Here is a 17186-nt window from a genome sequence, read left to right on the forward strand (position 1 = left end):
ATTAGCGTGGTTGCTGTTATATCATTTTACAATAAATTATATCAGCTGAGTTTGCAACTCTCAATTTACTGAGTGATGCAGACTAAATAAAGATTTAAATCAGTTTGTGTCTCTAAAAAAATGCACCAATTTAATAAAAATTGGTATAAAATCACACCTGTATGGTGCAATCTTACATGTACATCAGGCCTTATTGTGATAACACCTCTTTTGCATATGCATAATACCCAGTAATATTGATGGATATTAAGCACATACATTGAAAGGAAAATAGACCCTTTAGTGAGCATTGCCCATGCTAATTGTAATTATTTATTTACAAATATTTGAAAGGTATGAAAAAAAGGTGAGGGAAGAATTATTGAGGGTGGTTTTAATGGGTGCTTCTAGAGTTAATGGGAAGAAATTAAAGGGGAAATTTAGTCTTAATATCACAGAAATTTTTTTGAAAACGAGTCCTGTAAAAGTGTGGAATAATTTCCTTAAAGACAAGGTGAATGTGGAAATTAATTTGACTCGAGCACAAGGGGGCAAGTTCTTCCCTGGCTTCAGGGAGTTGTGGGAGAGAGCTTGGATTAACAGATCTTTTGTTTCTAGTTTGTATTATGGCTTTCTGACAAATGCAGACAGGAATTAAACTGTTAATGTATATTGGTATAATTTCTATGGCATTCCTATTAATCCCGTAGACTGGCTGCTTGGAAGCCAATGCTTCCAGGTATATGGTCAGTGTCCCACATGTGTCTTCTGAGTTTGTGTCCATTGCTCATGCTCTTCTTTGGCAACATGATTATTTCAAAGAGGGATATGTGTATTGAACAGTAGGGTGCTTACTTTAGTCAGTTACCATTTCGTGGAATGAAATTGTGCTATTATGATTTATTCATTTACTGCATTTTCATGGTTCCTGGTGTCCCAGTTGTGAGTTCCCCTCCACCCAATGCTGTATGAAATTGTCTTATGGATACAAATATGCATAACTTGAAGCTGCTTTGGACAAATGCCTCATGTAACCTATCAATTTTAATGTCACAATCTGCTGGGTCTGTACATCTTATTTTGGTGTATGCATCGTTCTTGTATGTAAAGTTAGGAAACTGTTTATGGTTCTAAATGTGCAATGTAAGCCTTCAGTGGTATGAGCCCTCAGTTGCTCTTCGTGGGGAGGAGGGAGTTATTGCAGCTCTGTGTCTTGTCTGGGGGAGACCAGGAGAGCTGGTCTAGCAGGACATGGTGGTGAGGAGCCCTAGAGAGCAAGAAGGTGAGTGGCAGTGGCTTTATCAGCAAACTGGGCAACAGTCCCAAGGGGTCTTCTGTGACTGTAACTTGTCATGCCAGCCATGGATATATAAAGCTGTATCAGTGTTCTTGCACCCGCTCAGGCTTTCTGGGGTGACCCTGTTGCTTTCAAAGAAGCGAGCCCTCAACTGGCCGTGGTGTTAAGCCATTGACTGACTTGCGCTGGCGGTTCTATCTAAAGCCATGCTCTCTTGCACTAGGATACTACTCTGAGCAATTCCATTGAAGATGTCCACTCCAGATCCTCCAATGGGAGGAACGCCTCGCCCAGGGCCTTCTCCTGGACCCGGGCCATCACCTGGTGCAATGCTGGGCCCCAGTCCTGGACCTTCGCCTGGCTCTGCACATAGTATGATGGGACCCAGCCCTGGACCACCTTCAGCAGGACACCCTATACCACCTCAGGGGTCTGGGGGCTATGCTCCCGACAACATGCATCAGATGCACAAGGTAACCAATGGTAGTAATTGTGCTTTGCTTGAGTGGGACTTTCCTTTTTCCTGCAGAGCCAGTGCATTCCTCTTTCCCTAGTGATTACAAATAAAACGAAACAACTAAGAGTTGCCCAAACTTTCTAGAGCATGCTATTTCCCTATAACAAGTAAAATGTAGTGCAAGATATGATCCTTTCTAGGTCTTATCTTTCATGGTGGACCAAAGCTGACTTTAAAGTTGATTTGTGAAGGAAACAGAAATGAGGCTGAAGCCTGTATTTGTTTCTTGGCAATGGATACAGAAGGCCTGAAAAGTTGTGTTTTCTTTAAAAATTGGTTTACTTTGGTTTTGATACCTTGAAGATATAAAAAATGCCAGGCCTAGTCTTCTCTGGTTTTGCTGGAACACTTGGGTTTCAGATGTGTAGTTTGTGAATATCTGCAGGGTTATGTTCAGCGATAGATGCAGATTCAGATTTTGTAGCTAGAGCCCTGAAAAGCATATCCGCTTTATTTCTGTGGATTGCATGCGGATACAAATTTTGTATCAGAGCAGTGCTCTACAGATGTGAGCTGAAAACTGTCTTGCTTCTATTTGAAACTTGTGTGTGTAATGTTGTTCATTTAATTCAAATAACTCCTAGAACATTAACAAAAGCAAACCAACCATCCTTCTACCCTGCATTTCAGATCGGATTAAGAATATCTTTCTTTGTTTTAGTTCTCAACTTTTATGACCTTAGAATTCTTAGTTCTATGGCCAATCATTAAGCTCCAGGGTAGAGAAGACCTCCGTTTTATTGTAATAAGCAGCCAGGAAATTTAAAAAAAAAAAAAAACCTTTTGGACCATCTTCATACAACCTAAAGAAAGAAGGGGTCGAACCCCTAATTTTTGTACTTGACTCAAGGTCACCTTTATCACCGCCAGTATGCAGAGGGTGTTTGAAAAATTGGTGTACTATGTTAAGGCATAACTCGTTATGGGGACTGCAAACAAGAGACTGGACTGAGATCTCAAGGAGTAATGGGTTTAGTCTGAGAGCTATAGCTGACATTGTTTAATGAGATACCCATGGCACCCTTCAGACTTACACCACTGAGAACAAATAGTGCAGCATACCTCAGACACTACTAACCTAAGTACAACCCATACCACACAATGCAGCAGCCTACTCTTTGCTTCCATGTGTCCTCTGCCTCCGGGAATGCCTTAGCTTTTCCTGTGACACAATTATTTTTAAGCAGGTATTGACTGCTCCTTTTTTCTTGGCAGCCAATGGATTCCATGCACGAGAAGGGAATAACTGATGATCCTCGGTACAGCCAGATGAAGGGGATGGGAATGAGGCCAGGCGGGCACGCAGGAATGGGTCCTCCTCCAAGCCCAATGGATCAGCATTCTCAAGGTCTGTGTTTCTCCTGGGCGAGGGGCCTGAGTGAGATTTGCAAGCCAGTTTCTGAAAAGGGGACTGAACCTCAGTCTAGTTTCCGTGGTGTTTCCTGTTGCAGTGGGACTTGTCGTGGGATAGTGAGCGGCTGTAGTAGCATCTCATTTTTGTGAAAGGCCATCTGTTGTTTGCTGTGCTCTTGTGTTCTGCCACGCCGAGTCCAGTTGCTACACAAAAGGGCATCTGGTGTTCTGGCATAGCCACATACAGCACAAAGTTCCCCAAAGGATACCCAGCCGTGTCCTGTAATTCCCTCGGCTGCCACTGAAAGTGCTCCTGTGTTCCCTTTGTCACGGACATGGCAGTGGTTCAAGTGGCTCTGGGGAGAGGGTGGTTTTATTACCGAGAAAATAAATCTACATGCAGGGACCAGATGGAGAACGCAGCAGGTAAGAGACGTGCAGCTCTTCACTGCCACCAGCATGTCTGCGACCCTTCCCTAAACAGATCTTTGTAAAGCTTCAAATGGGATTTTTGTTTTCTTGTAACCCTTTAGTTCCAGGCAAGTTTGGTGCTATTCCTCTCATTGGGAGCCCTGGTTAAAGCAGTTGCTACATCCATTAAGAGTGCTTACCTAGCTCCCCCCAGAAGTGTTTTTAAAATGACAGCAGCCTTTCTGTAGTATTAAGGCTACAGCATGCTGCAATAGAATTGCACCTTTTTTCCAGGTTACCCTTCTCCACTCGGTGGTTCTGAGCATGCATCAAGTCCAGTTCCAGCTAATGGTCCATCCTCTGGCTCTCAGATGTCATCTGGTCCTGGAGGAGTCCCGCTAGATGGTACCGACCCACAAGCATTAGGGCAACAGAACCGGGGCCCAACCCCTTTTAACCAGAACCAGCTGCACCAGTTAAGAGCTCAGATCATGGCCTATAAGATGCTTGCCAGAGGGCAGCCTTTACCTGACCATCTTCAGATGGCAGTGCAGGGAAAGAGACCAATGCCTGGAATGCAGCAGCAAATGCCGACACTACCTCCACCCTCTGTATCTGGGACAGGACCAGTGCAAGGAACAGGGCCTGGGCCTGGACCAGGACCCACGCCTCCAAATTACAACAGACCTCATGGTAAGTGCCAGCTTTGTTGCTTCCTTAGTGTAAATTCAAGACTCTTCCGTTTCGGTACAGACGCACACAGACTGACTGCATGGAGATAGCATATGCAAGGAGAAGCGTGCATGCTTCCTTTATTTCTTTGGTACCTTACATCCGTTTATGGTGGGATGTTGGTCTGCATAATGTCAGGTCGTGCATGCGCAAAGGCGTCTTTGTCGTTTTCAAGGTCCTGACCATTTTGCCCCATCGATATCTTTGCTCTTGTTCCCTTGCATTCCTAGTCCCCTCTCCTAATTGCTCCATGTCTCCAGTCGCATTGTTTTGTATCTTCTGTCACAAACCAGCCTCCGGGTAGCACCCCTCCCACAGAACACACGTCTGGTGGGAAACCTCCCACCCTTCAGCTCTGTGCTGGTGTCACATCATGCAGTCATGTGTTGACATGTGGTTTAGACTTTCTGAAATGGGACCTCAGCTCGCCAGGGCAGGAACATGGTCTTTAGCTGATTGGAAATGGTCTCACATGCTAATTAAGAAACTGAAGGAGCATGGTTTTGTTCTGATTAGCTACATGCAGGGAGCAAGCAGATTAATAACCTGCAGAGAGAGGCTTCCTCTTGTTTTTTGCTCTCCTTTGTGCAGGTATAGGAGGGCCTAACATGCCTCCTCCTGGACCCTCAGGAGTTCCCCCAGGAATGCCTGGGCAGCCCCCTGGTGCACCCCCAAAGCCCTGGCCTGAAGGTGAGACTAACTAGGGTTCTTTTAAATGGTTAATTACAACAGATTTCTCTGGCAATCCCTTCCTTAGAGCATTGATGGTAGCATGGGGCTGGGGATGGCACGGGGAGGAAAGGCATACTGAAATGAAAACTGACTGAGCCACCAGCACTTCTTGGGCCTTTTGTTTTGTTCCTCCAGCCAGCACCTGAGTTGCTGCAGATCCTAGAAGACTTTGATTTTGGTTTCTGCTGCAGTGTGCCCCTGCCACCTGGGGGACTGTGGAAGACATTGCAGCTTTAGTTCTGTAAAAACCCTCCACCTGGCTTTTGCGATCCTGCAGACAGATCACTTAATTCCAATGCAGATTTTGAAGCCTCTGGAGTGTTTTGGGCTTTTTGGCAGCCACCTGATGTCTTTGATCAGATGGTTAGAATCCAATGAATGATCTTGCCAAAGAGCTGGATTTTGCTCAGGCATCTACACATTTTTCTTCCACTTGATAGGGGATGGGTGTACAAAGTTATGCAGTTCATCTTGTAGCTAGGTGGAAGGAATTGCATTTGGTTGCTGTGAAATGTAATTAGGAGTGGAGGCTGGGGGATAAACCGGACTGAATGACTTGTTGAGGGGTGAGAATGGGGTGAACATGGCTGTGTCCTGTGTTACAAAGTACAGTAAATACAGGACAGATGAAAAAGCAGAATTTTTTTTCTAACCATTTTTTCTGGCAGAGTTCTTCTGCCCATGAACCATGTAGCTGGGCTGCCTGTCAGCTCTCCAGTGCAACTTAGAACCAGTCTGTTCAGACTTGCATCCCTGAAGCTTATCACCTAAATGAGTGTCCTGCTTTCCAGAGGCGGTGAAACCCAGCTGCTCTGAAAATCAGGCTAGTTACTAAGGTGCCAAACTGGAGTCACCCAAATCTGAAAGTTTTTTAGTCGGGGCCCGCTTGACATTCTGAAAGGTTTAAAAAGGCGTGGGGGCATATACAACCTGGTGTCACTCCTGGTTTGGTTTTTGAACAGGACCAATGGCAAATGCTGCAGCCCCCACTAGCACACCTCAGAAACTGATTCCTCCTCAGCCAACTGGCCGTCCTTCACCAGCACCCCCAGCGGTACCTCCTGCAGCATCTCCTGTAATGCCACCCCAAACTCAGTCACCTGGGCAGCCCGCCCAGCCTGCCCCCATGGTGCAGCTCCATCAGAAGCAGAATCGTATCACGCCGATCCAGAAACCAAGAGGACTTGACCCAGTGGAAATCCTTCAGGAGAGGGAATACAGGTAAGAGCTCTGGCTTCTGTTGGAGTTGTGAGATGCTAGTATTAAGTGCCTGGCTGCCTCTTCCCTTTTATCCTCCCACTTGTTTCTTTACTTTCCTGGGGAATACAGTGGGGTCCTCCCCTTGCCCCAGACAAAAGCCCCAGTTGACTTGCACTTTATAGAATAGCCTAGGATTGAGGAGAAATATGCATAATTTTACTTCAGAATCTGTCTCGACAACTCTTGAAATCTTACGGTTTTCTGTGCAGTCTCGCCTGTCTTTGCATCTCTTTTGATTATAGAGCCTAGGTCGGTCTCATGCCAGAGAGGAATGCTACTGCAATGCCAATGTATTAAACCATGTTTCAGATGCTGTGGTCCAAAGCTGTGCTTAGCTGTCAGAAACCTGTCGCACATGAGCTGTGGTATCCCAAAAAACTGGACAGAGCGCCGATGTATTTAACAGTCTTGTCAGTTGAACAGTAAAAGGGTGGAAGTGCCCAAACTTAAATTCAATTTGTCTGTCTGTCAGCTACAAAATTCTGTCTTATCCCCTCAGATTGCAGGCGCGCATTGCTCATCGAATCCAAGAACTAGAAAACCTGCCCGGGTCTTTGGCTGGTGACCTGAGAACCAAAGCTACCATTGAACTTAAAGCACTAAGACTGCTTAACTTCCAGAGACAGGTAGGTTATGGGCTCTCAGTAGCTGGCCTTCCCAGAGCAGGAATTAGCCAGTCACTGCAGATTTTGTAATGCAAGGCAAGTCCAAGTTGCACAGCAATAAGATAATTAGCATGTGTGTGTCTGTGCCTGGCTTGGAATAAAACAAACTGAACTTAATACTAGACCCCCCAGGTCTGTCCCTTGTATTCACTTGCTACTGTGGAAGTGGCAGCTTACCTTCATACTGGACTGGATGGTGCATTGGTCCATCCCATTTCCTGCTTGACTGATCTGGCCTGGCAGAAGGAAAAGATGCCTGATGAGATGGACCACTGAGCCAATTTGGTGTGGCAGTGGACTAGCTGAACCATTGCCATGCAGTGCTATGGCAGCATCTCAATTCTGAGACTCCATATGCAAGAAATTCTGATTAAGTAGCTTTTTGCTTTTTTGTTTTTCCACTGAGCGGGTGATCTGTCCCTGTGCAGAGGATCTGCCCGAGGCTGTTGCCCAATGGATGTCCCACAAGGGCCTGAGATGCTAAATAGGTCTGTTGCTGGTGAATCTCACCCTTAGTGTACACAGGCAGAATTCTACTGTAACACTTCATATTTTTGCAGTTCCGTAGCATACATCTTGATTTTTTTTTTGCCCAAGGCAACTTCAGAAAGATTCGTATTACTTTTGGCTTTTTTAATGACATGTAAAACATTGGCACTTAAAAAATGACACACTGAATTTAAAAAAAATATGTGAATTTCTTGAAAAGCTGCGTCAGGAAGTCGTGGTGTGCATGAGACGAGATACGGCCCTGGAAACCGCACTGAATGCTAAGGCATACAAACGTAGCAAGCGGCAGTCCCTGCGCGAAGCTCGTATCACAGAGAAATTGGAGAAACAACAGAAGATTGAGCAAGAACGGAAACGCAGACAAAAGCACCAGGTAAGTTGTACCCTTCCTGTTAAATACTTTTGGAGTAAATTATAATGAGAGGAAAAGATTGGTGTGTGTGGGTGTGGTTTTTTGTGGGTGTGGTTTTTATTGCTAAATCCATGCATCGCATGGCTTACAGCAGGGGTTCTCAAACTTTGTGATACTGCGACCCCCTAAAATGCTAAATGAATTTGACACCCCCCTCCCCCCCCACTGCTCCAAAGTTGTTAAGCAAAAGTTGCACCACTTTGTCCAGTTTGGGACTGCACATTAACTGCCAGTGCACCCACTCTTCCCCCTGAGCCATGCCCCCCAGTCTCCCTATCCCAATGCAGTCACCCCTGCCTCAGACCCAGGCCCCCTGAGAGTCCCTCCCCCATCCTAGTGCACTCCCCCTTCCCCCTCCCCACTCCAGTCAAATCTCCCCCTCCCCCCCGCAGAGCCAGGCACGGAGGAACAATTTTACTTTTAAAGTGCCTGCTCTCCGCCCAGCCCGGTTGCCTCAGCATAGCGTGTGTATCAATTTCGTAGCCCAATTGCCATGGTTTTGTCCCTTCAGGAATACCTCAATAGCATTCTCCAACATGCCAAGGATTTCAAAGAATACCATCGCTCTGTCACGGGCAAAATTCAGAAGCTTACGAAAGCTGTGGCCACTTACCATGCTAACACTGAGCGTGAGCAGAAGAAAGAGAACGAGAGGATTGAGAAGGAGAGAATGCGCAGGTTGATGGTGAGGTTTCCCATGGGGTTGCGAAACCGTTTACACACTCCCACCCTCTGTTATCCAGCTCAGAGGTGTAGGGAGCCTCCGTGCTGATGAAAGGATACTAACCTTCCCTTTTCCTTAGGCTGAGGATGAAGAAGGGTACCGTAAGCTTATCGATCAGAAGAAAGATAAGCGCTTGGCATATCTACTCCAGCAGACGGACGAGTATGTGGCCAACCTGACCGAGCTGGTGCGACAACATAAGGCTGCACAGGTGGCAAAGGAGAAGAAGAAGAAAAAGAAAAAGAAGGTGACTTAACAATTAAGCTTGCTTCTTGATAGAGCTGATGATTCTAATAGGAACCAGGTCTGGAGTAAGGCAGGGGTTTGGAAATTGCTCCAAACATGTCTCTGTTGTCATGCCTCGTTTCTGAGCTGTTCTAGCCCTGCCTTTGCAGTCTGTGGAGCAGTCTATGGAGCAGACACTGTTGTTCATAATGACTGGCTTTTCATAGATGTGACTAGGGTGAGACAAGCAAGTTTGCTTCTCTTGTAATCAAGCGCCATGTTTGAACTTGTGACTCCAGAGCACACACCCTAATGCATCATCTAACCTGCTATACTAATGAGCAGTTTATCCTACTGGAGAGAGCATCTCAAACTGGAGAAATGGTCAGATGTAAATAGGTTGAAATTCAATAAGGACAAATGCAAAGTGGAAGGAACAATCAATTTCACACACACAGAATGGGAAGCGACTGTCTAGGAAGGAGTCCTGCAGAAAGGGATCTAGGGGTCAGAGTGGACCACAAGCTAAATATGAGTCAACAGTGGGACACTGTTCCAAAAAAAGCAAACATGATTCTGGGCTGCATTAACAGGAGTAGTGTGAGCAAGACACGAGAAGTCATTCTCCCGCTCTACTCTGCTCTGAGTAGGCCTCAACTGGAGTACTTTGTCCAGTTCTGGGCACCGCATCTCAGGAAAGATGTGGAGAAATTGGAGAAGGTCCAGAGAAGACCAACAAAAAAGATGAGAGGTCTAGAATTCATGACCTGTGAGGGAAGACTGAAAGAATTGGGTATGTTTAGTTTGGAAAAGAGAAGACTGAAAGAGGAGACATAACAGCTTTCAGGTACCTAAACTGGTGTTGGAAAGAGGAAAAATTATTCTCTTTGGCCTCTGATGACAGGACAAGAAGCAATGGAATTACTTGCAGCAAGGGAGATTTAGGTTGGACATTAGGAAAAACTTCCTGCCTGTCTGGGTGGTTGACCGCTGGAGTAAATTGCCTAGGGAGGTTGTGGAATCTCCATCACTGGAGATAAAAGCAGGTTGGATAGACATTTATAAGGGATGATCTAGATCAGGGCTACTCAACATGTGAACTGCATGCAGCCCGCGGCCTGTTTGTTTGCAGCCTGCAATGCAGTTTGGGTTTACGCAGGGCTCAAAACGTGGCCCGTGGGTGGGAGCCAGGACAAAAAAGTGGTCACTATAATGGTCTTCTGTTGATATACTGTTTAGTAGTTAAATACTTGGACTGTCATTGCTCATTAAAAGTGCTGTCCTATGGGTGAAAATCAGGTAAATATTGCTTTTTATTAATATCAGCAACACTGACTTAAATGGGGCCTGCGTGTTGTGTGGTCTTGCATTTATCTTTGTATTCATGCCCATCAGTGTGAAATGAGCTATTTGCATCTATGTTTGCATGTCTGTGCAACCACACTTAAGTTGCGGCCCTCGGCATGTGCTGTGAGTATCATTGTGGCCCCCGGGACTTCCAAAGTTGAGTAGCCCTGATCTAGATGGTGCTTGGTCTTGCTGTGAGGGCAGGGGCGGGACTTGACCTCTTGAGGCTTCTTCCAGTTCTAGTTTTCTATGATTCTATGAAAAACCAACCTTCATGCTGTTTTCCTTAATTTTTCAACAAAGTATCACCAAATTGCAATGTTGTTTTCTTCCATAGTAATAAAGGGGGAAAACCTGAAGACTGGTCTGTTCTGACAGCTACAATTTAACTAATGGCAGTTTATCTGGGAAAATTCACTGCAAATTTTCTGCAGCACAAGCTCCTTTAGTGAGAGTCACCAGATCAGAAAACTAGCCATAAATTTTCCCTAATAAATTGCCATCGAGTCAATGGAAGTTGAAAAAACCGAGAACAGTTTTTTGAGGTTTTTTCACTGTATAAATATGGAAGAAAACCATGTGATGAGTCCAAAGGGATAAGCTGGTAGAATTGGTAATAATTTTAAAGTGTTGTTTTTTTGACAGTAGGAATTTCTATTCTGGAGATTTGCAATGGAGTTTGTCCACCTTTAAAGAACTATTTTGGTTTCCTTCTTGTAGTAAGGTGTGCAGAATTATTGTTACTAACTGGCTTTGTATGCTATGGAGATGGATACAACAAACAAACTGGAGAAGAGCAGCTGTTTTGGAGTAATCAAAAGCATCACTCCCACTATAATAATCCATGAGTGCACTAAACTGGTCTAAAATGTTAGCTCTTTTGGAGAACTTCTTGTCTAAAACTTAATTTACAAGTCTGTTCCATCCTGAACAGCTTCTACACTTGACTGAGTCCTCTCTTCCCATCCTCCTTCTTTTGAGTTGGGATACTTGCATTATAAGCATGCCATTTCAATGTAGTGCTTGTATTGTGGGTTTGATTTTTGATTCCGTACCAGTATGTTGCTATTGGTTATATTCCCTTTCTTTCAGAAGGCGGAGAATGCTGAAGGGCAAACCCCTGCAATTGGACCAGATGGTGAGGTAAGCATAAGAAACTTGGGGGCAGAGCAGGGGCAGGGAGAAATAGGGCCTGGGCGGGGAAGGGAGGTTTGGTCATATGGCCAGGCTTAACCAATCGCTTCTACAAGGGGATCTGATATAATTGGGATCAGATCCATAAGAGAGATCCATCGATAATTTCAGGCATGTGAGCAGTTCCAGTGAACTCAGTAGAACAAAAGTGCTGAAAGTTACACACATACATAAGGATCTGCAACCTCTTTTTTTTTTAACAAGTATCTAGTTGCAAATAAATTCATGAGAGAAGCTAGAGATATTTCCCATTAAGAGAATTCTTTTATTCATTCCTCCAATTGCCAGGCAACATTTTTTGGTCACAGCTAACTCAAGACCGTGGCTGTCTGTTTCTTTTTTAATCCGTGCAAACCAGACATTTTAAAAACAGATCATAAGCTTTGATCTACTTCTCATTTGGGTCAATACTGTAGTAGCTGTGTAGTAGCACACAACTGATTTTAATGAAAGCACTGAGCAGCTTTAATTGCAGGTGGAATACTGACATGTACATCTATTGTGCTTCCTCAGCCTCTGGATGAGACCAGCCAAATGAGCGATCTCCCTGTGAAAGTGATCCACGTGGAGAGTGGTAAAATCCTTACTGGCACAGATGCTCCGAAGGCTGGACAGCTGGACACCTGGCTGGAAATGAACCCAGGGTAAGCAGACACCAGTTCCCAGCTTGCCATCTGGAGTTCTGGCAGAAGGATGACAGCCTCGCATTTGCTGCAACCCATTCTGCAGCTTTGCTTATACATCCTGTTCCATGTGTGATCTGAAATGGGTCAACAAGTACACCGGTTGGGGGTCTGGAATCTGGCCCTAACCCTGCAGTGAAGTTTCCTCTCGCAGAGACCAGCACAGGACTGGGGCTGTGTCCAGTCGAGGCAAGAAAAACCCAAAATATCAACATAGGCCCAGCCCAACACCTTGAAAGTCCCAGAGGACAGGAAAAAGTATGTTGTATCCTTAGAAAATGAATATTCCTTTAACCTTACTCCAGCAGTGAGGGAGTTGCTAAATTGTGTGGGGAAATACTGTTGCAAAAGGGACTTAATTGTCTTATGCACTCAGGCCCAATTAATTTTTCTGGGTGCACTGGTTCTAAACCTGGGATTAGAAAGGAAAACAATTAGTCAAATTCCTGGGTTAAAAGTAGCAGTAATCTCACTCTGGTTTGAGTTTGAAGGCTTTCAGAGCCAAGCCAGTCTCATGTCTCTGCATTGCACTGCACTCTGCGTCGGAACTGGCATTAAATATTAATATTTGTGTTTAATTAGATATGAAGTAGCTCCCAGATCTGACAGTGAAGAAAGTGGGTCGGAGGAGGAGGAAGAGGTAAGTGAATGTGTCTTAAGTTATATTTTTTGTGTGCTAGTATTTTAAAACCGAAAATAACAAGAAGATATAAAAAAAAATCTTCAGCTTAATCCAGTATTTATTTTTTCAAATATAGTTCAATGTTCATTTCGCTAAGTGGAATTCATTTAGAACAAATACATCTTGAAAGCTCTAATGTATGCGGTGTAGAAATAACCTCATGCTGTCCTATTTCCGCTTGGCATCTCTTCTTCTGTTGTGTCATGTCTTAACTAGGACACAGTCCTGCAAATCTCTGCTTCTCATAGTAGCCTGGCATTGCCATCATACGTGTATAAGGATTTAAAAACAGCTGCCCTAGTGGGTCAGACCAATGGTCCATTTAGCTTGGTATCCTGTCTCTAACCATGGTCAGTTCCAGAGCTTGGAGGGTACAGAACAGGGCAGTCTTGGAATAATTCACAATCTTTCCCTGTCTTGCAGGAACCAGTCCTTGATCTGTAAGGCAGGGTATGTCTAGACTATGTGGCTCCGTCGACGGAGCCATATAAACTAGTTTACCCGGCATAGGCAAAGAAGCGGGGATTTAAATAATCCCTGATTCATTAAAATAAACATGGCCGCCGTGCTGTGCTGATGATCAGCTGATTCAGCACAGCCTGGCAGTCTAGACACGGATCTGTCGGCTGGGGAAGCCTTTGCCGTCCGAGGCATAAGGGATCAGTCGGCAGAGGCTTCCCCAGCCGACAGATCCGGGTCTAGACTTCCAGACTGTCTCTAGACATACCCGCAGTGACTGTTGCTTGTGGGTTCTTAAAGGTCCATAAATAATCTGGAACTATGTAAATATAAAAAAAGTACTAGGTTCAGGAGGCACCATCACTCTTTGAGTGCGCTACAGTTTGGAGTGAGGAAGAGGCAATATTTTGGGGATAGGGACCGGGTAAAGCTCCCCCTGCATCCCGTATGAGATTGAACCATTAATCTCGGTCGCCCTCCCTGCCTTTTACTACTCTGCCACTTGTGGTGGGCTGGTCTGATATTCTGCACTGACAGCTTAGGGGCAGGCATGGTTTTGCCAACGTAATGGAAGTTCCTACTCCCCTCAGCAAGAATTCAGTTTTAAATCACGGGAGGAAAGGAGGCCGGGTTGTTAGCATAGGGATGGCAGGAGGCAGGGTGCATTGTCGGTCAGCATTCTAGACCATACATGAAAACTGTTCACACTTAGATGCCTATGGTTAGCTCCTACATCCATATTTAGGAAGGAGACCAAATAGATTTGTGTAGGTACCTACATAAGTAGTGTAATTTTTTTTCCAAAGATGCCACAAATGTACAAATCCTGTTGAAGTCAATAGGAAAAGCCAACACTCCCCTTTTTTGAAAAAGGGGCTGCTTTTATTCTGGTGTCTAAATATGGATGTCGGAGCCCTGGGTTTGGAGATCTTGGCCAAAGTTTTTATTTCTGCTCAGTTATGATCGGGGGGGGGGGAGGAGAAGATGTTGGCCATTTTTCTAAAAGAAAACGAATGAAAAGGCTGCTGATATGGTCACAAAGTAGGCCTAGATACTCCAATTGTACAGGGAGGTGCAAAGAGAGTCTATAGCTTTGTAGCAGGGCAGGCTGAGTCCTACACATGAAAAGTCAATGCAAATCTACACATCGGATTCATTCCAACCAGCCAACTGGCCTGTATATTGTCCTTCACTTCCTCTGTGCATTGAAGTCTCCTGCAGCAGCAGCTGGTGAACAAAACTCTGTGCTTGATAGCATCGCAGCAACAGGAGGGAAGGGAAGAGGTGTCTCCAAGGGGATGGGTTTTTGCAATGTTTGCAGCATGAATTTTAAGAGTTTGCTGCATGTTAAGTGGCTTGTGCAGACTTGGTCAGCTCCATCTCCCTGTCAGGATGCAGAACACTGTTCTCTGCTGCACGTAAGGAGGAGCATGTGTAGCTGGATAGTCCCAGTGACGTAGCCTTCCATTTCTGGCAGGAGGAGGAAGAGGAGCAGCCACAGCCTGCTCAGCCTGCCCTGCCTGTGGAGGAGAAGAAGAAGATCCCAGACCCAGACAGCGACGATGTGTCCGAAGTCGATGCCAGGCACATTATTGAGTAAGCTCCACGTGGTCACTTGCTGCATCAGTGTGTTAAATCCCATTTTGTTTTCCGTGGGGGGGTCGGAGGAAGAAATCACCCAGGATTAGCGTGGTTTGGTTTCCATTCTTTTCCTGGAGGCAGGATTGACAGGCACTAGTAACTGGCAAAAGACTTGCAAACCCCTGCTCTCTTGTTCCAGTATGAGGGGCACCTCGGTCACCTGGCTGGTACAGTTGTCATTTCCTGCTAGAAAGGCTTCCATTGTAATCCCTGTTTGTCAGTAGCTTATCATTCCCTCCCAGTGCACTCTAAAAATGACATTTGGGGCCTCTGATTTGTTATGCTTGGTCTTTACCCAGAGATTAAGGTTGAGACATTCAAATCTACATAATAGATTTAGATGCAAGATCTGTTGATTTTAATGGGAATTGTGTCTGATTCTCGAGGAAGCTTTATATTAGCAATACAGTGATCCAGGGTTTTTGAAAAATGAAGCAAAACTAACATGTTGGTTGCCAAGTACAAGGAAACTTGGGTGCTGCTTTTTTATTTAAAAGGTCTTTCTTGGGTACCCTCCCTAGCTACGTTTGGAGACGGGAAAAGGCTTGCAGATGAAAATAGCATAAGAAATCATGGCTGCATACCTGCTGGAGACCCAAGGGGTGGGGAGGTCATGTCCTTTCTGGTTTGAGAGAGAGGAGCTTTAGAGGTCCTGAGGAAGGACTCTGTGTAAGTTCACAAGCTTGTGTCTTTCCCCAGCAGAAGCTGGTCCAATCAGGTGCCTCAGCCATCTTCTCTCTCCAATGTTCTGGGGCCAGCACAGCTACTGAAACGCTCCCTGCAAACATCAGCCACGGATTAGAACACCAGCAGGGGCCACTGTGAGCGTCTAGTCTGACCTCTTGCAGAATGCTGGTCAATAGACTGCCCTGAATTATGTCCTATTAGAACATCAAGCGGTTAGGCTTGAACCCTTACATGAGCCACATCAGAGTGGTCAGACGGGGTCAGACCAAAGGCCCATCCAGCCCAGGGTCCTGTCTGCCGACAGCGGCCAATGCCAGGTGCCCCAGGGAGAGTGAACAGAACAGGGAATCATCACGGGATCCCTCCCCTCTTGCCCATTCCCAGCCCCATATAACCAGAGGCTACGGGCACTATTCCTGCCCATCCTGGCACACAGCCATTGGTGGGCCCGGCCTGCAAGAATTACCTAGTTCTTTTTGAACTGTTACAGTTTCTCTACTCCAAAGTGGGTTCAAGTTATGCTTTCCTCGCAACATCCTCTGGCAGTGTCCCACCGGCTGATTATCACGTGTGAGGAAATACTTACTTTTGCTTGGTCTCAACGTGTTAATTATTAATTTCACTGGGTAACACCTGGCACTCACATTACGGGGAGGAGTAAATAACACTTTCTTATTTACTTTCTCCATACCAGTTGCCATTTTACAGACCTCTACCATGTCCCCACTTACTTTTCAACTTGGAAAAGAGGCAACTATCAGCTTCATTAATCTCTCCTACTGAGGAATCTTTTCCATCCCCCTAATTATTTCGTTGCACTTTTCTGAACTTTTTCCAATATTGGTATATCTCTTCTGATATGGGGCAACCACATCTCCATACGATACTCAAGATGTCGGCGTACCCTGGATTTATATGTAGGCATTATGATATTCTGTCTAATCTATCCCTTTTTTAATTATTCTCAACATTGTTTGCTTTTTTTGATTGCTGCTGCACATTGAATGGATTTTTTCAGAGAACTATCCACAATGACACCAGGAACTCCCTCTTGAGTGGTAACAGCTAATTTAGACCTCATCATTTTTTACGTATTGTTGGGATTATTTCCAGTGTGCATTACTTAGCATTTATCAACATTGAATTTCATCTGTCATTTTGTCGCCCAATCACCCAGTTTTCTGAGGTCCTTTTTAAGCTCTTCACAGTCTGCTTTGGACTGAACTATCCTCTGCAAATTTTGCCATCTTGCTGATTACCCCTTTGTCCCGGTAATTTATGAATATGTTGAATAGGACTGGTCCCAGGACAGACCAATGTTTCCTCTAATCTTTTCCATCCAGGTGCAAAATATAATTGTATATGCACTGAGGCATGTGCTAATGCGCACCGCCCATAGAAACATAAAACCTAATTGTGGGTGCTCTGCTAATCAGTGGGATGGCATTTGAATTTCTTCTGAGTGGCCTCAGGGTACACTGGTACAGACCCTTTAGGGCAGCGATGGGCAAACTAGGGTAGTGAGTGGGCTGCATGAGTGGCCCTTCATCTTAGTGGGCCACAACATTGTCGTAAACAAAGCCGTCTCTTGGGATAGGGCGGCTTTGCTTACTGCGCTTGCTGGGTACCTAGAATTTATGGGGTGTGCTGATTTGAATTGGAGCAGCACTTTGATT

General features: G+C 45.2%; 1 protein-coding gene across 8 annotated transcripts in view; it reads left to right on the top strand.

The window, feature by feature from the left end:
- SMARCA4 (SWI/SNF related BAF chromatin remodeling complex subunit ATPase 4) overlaps positions 1-17186 on the top strand; it is a 60577-nt gene that overhangs the window by 13332 nt on the left and 30059 nt on the right. For all 8 annotated transcript variants that reach the window (XM_075916162.1, XM_075916159.1, XM_075916157.1 and 5 more), the window contains exons 3-15: positions 1500-1749; positions 3009-3141; positions 3852-4250; positions 4881-4979; positions 5984-6242; positions 6781-6907; positions 7656-7829; positions 8380-8553; positions 8672-8839; positions 11257-11307; positions 11872-12002; positions 12624-12681; positions 14660-14778. In XM_075916162.1, coding sequence (XP_075772277.1) covers positions 1528-1749; positions 3009-3141; positions 3852-4250; positions 4881-4979; positions 5984-6242; positions 6781-6907; positions 7656-7829; positions 8380-8553; positions 8672-8839; positions 11257-11307; positions 11872-12002; positions 12624-12681; positions 14660-14778 — 2114 coding nt within the window. In that variant the 5' untranslated portion in view covers positions 1500-1527. The remainder of the gene's footprint in view (positions 1-1499; positions 1750-3008; positions 3142-3851; positions 4251-4880; positions 4980-5983; positions 6243-6780; positions 6908-7655; positions 7830-8379; positions 8554-8671; positions 8840-11256; positions 11308-11871; positions 12003-12623; positions 12682-14659; positions 14779-17186) is intronic.

This window comes from Pelodiscus sinensis, unplaced genomic scaffold (genome assembly GCF_049634645.1).
Source record: "Pelodiscus sinensis isolate JC-2024 unplaced genomic scaffold, ASM4963464v1 ctg90, whole genome shotgun sequence".
Taxonomy (NCBI): Eukaryota; Metazoa; Chordata; order Testudines; family Trionychidae; genus Pelodiscus; species Pelodiscus sinensis.